Source organism: Tupaia chinensis, unplaced genomic scaffold, assembly GCF_000334495.1.
Source record: "Tupaia chinensis unplaced genomic scaffold, TupChi_1.0 Scaffold000214_1, whole genome shotgun sequence".
Classification (NCBI taxonomy): Eukaryota; Metazoa; Chordata; class Mammalia; order Scandentia; family Tupaiidae; genus Tupaia; species Tupaia belangeri.
In genome coordinates, this window is record NW_006159689.1 from 1,161,155 (window position 1) to 1,167,386 (window position 6,232).

The 6,232-nt window shown below is 58.2% G+C and overlaps 1 protein-coding gene across 4 annotated transcripts in view; it reads left to right on the forward strand.

Moving 5' to 3' along the window:
• MAPK9 (mitogen-activated protein kinase 9) overlaps positions 1 to 6,232 on the forward strand; it is a 34,644-nt gene that overhangs the window by 22,766 nt on the left and 5,646 nt on the right. For 3 of the 4 annotated variants that reach the window (XM_006147452.3, XM_006147450.3, XM_006147451.3), the window contains exon 7: positions 4,966 to 5,148. In XM_006147452.3, the coding sequence (XP_006147514.1) occupies positions 4,966 to 5,148 (183 nt within the window). Of the gene's footprint in view, positions 1 to 357; positions 1,437 to 4,965; positions 5,149 to 6,232 lie in introns of those variants that run through there. The other variant, XM_014587465.2, reaches the window with a different exon arrangement.

The window sequence follows — 6,232 nt, forward strand, 5'->3', positions numbered from 1 at the left end:
GGGGGGCGGGGTGCGGCCCTGAGCGGCCATGGTCGCAGGCTCGCTCGTGGCTGGCCCTGTTGGTGTTTGTGTCTCTGTCTCTGCTGTAGCTCCTGGGCTCGGGCTCTGGCCGGGCTCCCCGGGGGCCGAGGTCGGCGCCGCAGCCATGCGTAGTGCGAGTGCGTGCAGTGCCCACGGGGCCCCTCCTCACCTTCGCGTTGTTCGCGGCACTCCATAATTTTACCATTTCATTTTATTTTCAGTTGATATCTGGTCAGTGGGGTGCATCATGGGCGAGCTGGTGAAAGGGTGTGTGGTTTTCCAAGGCACTGACCGTATCCTTCCCGGGCCGGCCCGCCGTCTCCGCAGACGCCACAGGCAGCCAGCAGTGCTCCGAGGAACGGCGTCGCGCTAGCCCGTGTTCTGAGGGCCTCTGTCCCGATTGTCACATCAGGTCTGACCCGGGTCCAGCCTCATGTGCTCTTTGTGACGATGTCGCTGGTCCCGTCAGCCTATGGCCTTATCAGAGACAGCTGGAGGAGCGGGAGAAATGACCCCCTCTCCCGAACGCAGTCTGGCGTTCCTGGGAAAACGCTGCGTCACTTCGCGTTAGTCCCCCAGGAGAGGTGTGCCTAGGCTGCCAGGCTGGCGTGCTCATGAGCTCGGGTAAGTGCTGTGGGTTAGCCCTGGTGCCAGCTGGCGGCAAGCTGTCCCCCTGCATCAGGGCTGGAGCGCCCGCGTGAGGTCTCAGCGAGAGGGTCAGGGAGCTCGTGTGAGGGACAGCACGTGCCGCTGTCCTGTCACTCCGCAGACATCCCGTAGACGTTTTTAAACACTCCACCTAGAGGGCCTCCAGGTGGCTCCGCAGGGAAGGCTAAAGTGTAGGCTCGCTGGAGCCCGCTGTCGCAGCCCTGAGCGCGGGTGCAGGGGACAGCGCGGGGCACAGGGCCCGACCCCCGCTGGCCAGCACCGCCGGGAGTGCACGCACACTGCTGCCCTAACCACCCACTAACCTGCGCTTCCTCACCAGCTCCGCCTCCCCGCAGCCAGCTCCAGTGGTCCCCGCTGGTGGGGGCCGGGTGCTTGTAAAGAAAACCCGGCACTAGCGGCAGCGTTTTGTGGCACGACTTTAATTGAGTATATTCGTCACACAACAAGGTTGACAGGAAAAGATTGGTCCCCGTCATTTTGTCTGTCTCCCTTTACATTTTCACATCATAGATGAAATAACACGTGCAGTTAATGCATCGTTTTATTTTGTTCTAGTAAATTCTCTATGCCTCAGATTCACCCTCTTCACACTACATGGTAGAGGAAAAGATGAGATGTTCCCAAGCTTGGTAGCTTAGAAATGTCTCCTTGACCTTCACTCACCTCAATTCTTACTCACTTTGTACCTTTTCTTATTTTATTAAAAACTGTTTTTCAGGAACCAGCAGTTGGCATAATGCCTATGTCGCTGGGCTCCCATATGGTTGACCACGTAGTCGACCGCGGTTCGTGTCCCAGACCCGGTGGCTTAAACTCACGCTGGGTGCGTGCGCATGCGTGCCCAAGATCCCGAGAGGAGAATGGAGGAGAAGGGATTGCGGCATGGCCATCGCCCCTGGGGGTGATTTCTCACTTTCTCTCTCTCTGTCTTTCTAGCAAACACACACGCCCTGTAGCAAAAACCTCTCAAAAAAAAAAAAAAACGCTAAAAAAAAACCCTCAAAAAAAAAAAAAAAAAAGGTTTTTCAAAATGTATAGATTAAAAATGCAGGCACTTGGCATACTTTAATAAACATTTTAAAGTTTCTACTTCACATATTAACATATTATAATGCCAGTAATTGTTTTATATAGAAGGTCACCTAGCATTATTTTCAGAAGTCACACAGATTAACGTAATTTTCTAAAGAAAGTGCTGCCTGCTTTTCAAATGTTAGATTGAAAATTTGGGGTGGGACGAGCAGTTGGCGTAATGGCTGTGTCACTGGACTCTCATGTGGTTGACCGTGGTTCAAGTCCCGGACCTGGTGGCTTTAACTTACGCTAGGCACGTGTGCGTGCATGCCCAAGATCCTGAGATGAGAATGGAGGAGAAGGGATTGCGGCGTGGCCATCCTCCTGGGGGTGATTTCTCGCTTTCTCTCTCTCTGTCTCTCTCTTTCTGGTGGGCGTACATGCCCTATAGCAAAAACCTCTTTAAAAAAAACAATTGGGGGCTAGACAGAGGCTCCGGGCTCCAGGCCGCAGTCCCCAGGGATGTGCTCTGGGTGCCTGACCTGGGGTAGGCAGGGACTCTTGTCCCCATTGTGGCCGACAAGAGATGCCGCCGTAGCCTGGGTGGCCCCTCCAGTGAGGGTTTGTGCACCTCGAGAAACTCAGGGCTCCTCAGAGTCTTGGCTCCCCCTTTGCAGAGTTGGAGCCCCGCAGCCCCCAGGCCGTGGGGGCTCCCGACAGCAGCATCCACAAACCCTGCTGCCCGCACCCCTAGGCCTTGGGGGCTCCCGACAGCGGTCCGCACACCTTGTGGCCCCCACCCCTAGGCCGTGGGGGCTCCCCGACAGCAGCGTCTGCACACCCTGTGGCCCACACCCCTAGGCCGTGGGGCTCCCAACAGCGGCGTCCGCACACCCTGTGGCCCGTACCCCTAGGCTGTGGGGGCTCCCAACAGCAGCTTCCGCACACCCTGTGGCCCGCACCCCTAGGCCGTGGGGCTCCCAACAGCGGCGTCCGCACACCCTGTGGCCTGCACCCAGGGGCCTGCATCCGTTTCCTAGCGCTGCGGCTAGTCTAGGCTGCTGGTCTAACTTCAGTTTTCTTTTTTAAAGAATTATTTATTTAATTTTATTGGTGGTTGTTTTTTTTTATTTGACCAGAGAGAGAGCAAGAAAGAGAAAGTGAGAAAGCAAGCCACCAGGTCTGGCCTCTAACCGCAGCTGGCCCCGTGGGAGTCCAGAGCCTTAACTACCACGCCACTTGCCAGTCCTGACTTCAGTTTTCAAAGGGTGAGTTGGGGCGAGGTGAGGGTGCACTGTCAGGACAGGGAAGAAGCAGGAGGCTGGTGTGGGCCGGTGGCCGCTCGGAAGACTGGCTCGTCAGAGAGCCCTGCGGTAGTTCCGAGCCATCTGTGAGACCGTGGGCGTCAGCATGGAATTTGGGAGACAGGTTGGGGCTGGGACAGGCATGGGTGCTGATGGCCAGGCAGTAGTGCTGGCGCCCGATACTGGGAGTGAGTGCTTGCAGAGAGGACAGGACCAAGAACCGGTGCCCTGGGTGGTGGGGAAGAGGGAACGGGGCAGAAATCGAGAAGGCCCCCAGTGAGGCTGCTGCTCCAAGAGCGAGGGCCCTGCCGGTCGGGAGGACGTCCCCGTGGGAGAGAGGTTATCAACCCTGGGGAGGAGGTAGGCGGAGAGGAGATGCACGCTCCAGCTACGGCCTCTGGCGGCCTCGGTGGGCACCGTCCAAGGGCGCAGTGGGAGGAGGGTGAGTCGCAGATGGCTCGGGAAAGAGCTTGCTGTAACTGGGAGTGAGGAGCAGCGAGGGGGCCACGACCACAGGGGAGAGGCTGTTAGCCAGGAGGGGGCTAGGCCTGGAGGCCATGAGCGGTCCAGCAGAGGGCGTGGGAAGGGTCCACACTGGAGTGAGAAGGGAGAGGTGCAGAGCCCATCGCCGGGCAGGCAGGAGGGGTTGGAGCACGGGGATGCACGTTCCCTGGGAGTCCCGATGGCTCCTTGGGGCGGAGTGGCCAGGGTCGCCATGGGGGACTTCCCTCGTGACGTGAGGAGCGAGCCTGGGGGGATGGCACTCCTTGCCTCTGTCGCGCAGGAGGACAGCTCCTCACTGGGGAGCCACGAGAGAGAATTCCCAGTTGGCAGCGCGGCAGTGCGGGGGAAGAGGGGCGTGCGGGTGGCTCCGGCCTCCACCCCTCCGGTCCCTTTGGACCAGCGGACTTGTGCGGTTCCATGAGCGAGTCTGTCTCCCTGAGGCCACTCAGCCCCTCCTCTGAGCTCCGGTTGACGTGGCTCTCCTGGCAGCAGCAGTCCCGGGCCACTCTACACACGCATCCCAGTCCCCGGGCCTGACGGTGCCCGTGCCCCAGCACCGTCTGCACCACGCACATACTGACGCCACTCAGAGAGACGGCCTTCCCAGAACCTCGGGAGTGTGCAGACACAGCCAGGCCTGAAACCCAGGTCACATACTTGAGAGGACAGGTGCATTATGGGGTTGCAGCGCAGGCGGCGTGGGGGCCGTGCCGAGCGACAGAGAATGGCACCCCGGAGCTGCCTCTGCTTACTCTAAGCCCGCTGTGGGAGGAGCGCAGGCCCCTGGGGAGATCCAGGCCCAGGGCACAGCTGGTCCCTTTCCTCTCTGTCTCCCAGCGGGCTTTGGCTCCCCACTGTGAGCTAAGGGAGTCAGACAGTTCTCTGCACGGGTCTCTGCATGGGGTCTCTGCATGGGTCTCTGGGTGGGTCTCTGCAGGGTCTCTGCTGGGTCTCTGCGTGGGTCTCTGCAGTTCCTCCTCTCCACCGTAGCGAGCCACGACACTAAGGTAGTGAGAGTGTGAAGCCTCACTGCAATTCGCCATGTAACGCTGATCTAACTTCATGCCTGACCCTCCTGTCATGGGTGTTCTTAGTTATAAGGTGTTTATCTAGAATGGGAAGACACATAGACTTCGTTGAGTTGATTCAATGCATGGTGGGCCTAGTTTTTAAAGATGCAGAATGTAAAAGCTTTTCTAAGTAGTCTAGATGGCGAAGCCCAAGCTTCAGTCAATACTGTTAGGGTATCAGGAAAGTCGGGGTGCGTCTTTGCCTAGAGAATACATCAGGACTCTGCAGTGCCCAAGTGCATAGTGCTCCCCTCGGTCCGGCTGGTTGCCTAGTGGTTCACTCTTTGACAGGTGTCAGTATAATGCTGCTCTTCGAGTGAGGTTGCTTCGTGTAATGTGAGTATAAGGCATTGCAGTTGTATTTTCCTCAAGAGACTCCTTAGATATTGATCAGTGGAATAAAGTGATTGAGCAACTCGGAACACCGTCAGCAGAGTTCATGAAGAAACTTCAGCCGACTGTGAGGAATTACGTCGAAAACAGACCAAAGTACCCTGGGATAAAATTTGAAGAACTCTTTCCAGATTGGATATTCCCATCAGAATCTGAGCGAGACAAAATAAAAAGTAAGCACTTCTTTTTTAAACTTTTTTTCCTGTATTTTAAGTGAGGTTTCCACTTTTCCGTGTTTGCATTCCGAACCTGCGAATATCGGGAGTTGAAACCCTGAGATAGTCACGTACAGGCTGATCTGACACACGAAGGCACTGTAGAGTCACAGCTCAAAAACCGGCAAGTTTCACCCCAATAAAATAACCCTACGGAAGCTTTTAGCCAAAATGGAAGCACTCAGCTCAGCCCTGCGTCCCAGCCGTAGCCGCACTCCGAGCAGCATGCAGTATAAAGGGTGGGACCAAATGCCGGCGGCAGGCCAGCAGGGTGGCGGGTGCTGCTAAGCGGCCAGGCAGTGCCCTGCAGTGGTGACTGCGTAGGAGACCTGGCTTCCATTCTTGGTCCAACCTGAAGTCCGGGCCAGTGGCTCGCACCTGTTACCCAGCACTCGGAGGGGCCAGCAAGAGACGTGAGTTCAGGCTGGCCTAAGCACAGGGAAGCCCCGTCACGCAGGGCCGGGTGTGACGGTGCACACCTGTGTGTGTGCTGGGCGACTCAGGTGAGTCAGGACAGCGAGACCCCACCTTCCAGAGGGAAGCAGATGCTAGTGTGGACCGTGAGAGCAGCTCAGTGGACAGGTCCCCTCAGCCCCTCTCCAGCACCCTTCAAAGTGTCACTGCCCAAGGACGAGGTCCACACCAGGGGCAGCTGTGGTCAGGGAAGCCCGAGCCTCCGCTTTGCTCCTGCGTGCTGGGAACTGTAACTGCCGCGGCCCGAACGCGCCTTCTGTGTGGCTGCGTCACGGGCACGCTCTGGTTCTACCTGCCGGCCTCGGGACTGTGCCGCCCACCCACTTCGTGCCGTGCTCATGGCCAGCGCCGCAGGTCGGGCCTGGCTGCCTGCCCACAGGCACTCCCGCCCCGGCACCTGGATGCGAGTGGGCTGCCCAGTGAGCCCCGCCTCTGCCCCCCAGATTCCGAGGCGTAGACCGCACAGAGAGCACGGCCGGCCGTGAACGCAGCCTCCGCTTTTTCCTTAAAACCCCTGGCACTAGCGGCCTCGAGCCGTGGCGGCCCCTGACTCTCCATCTCCCCCACG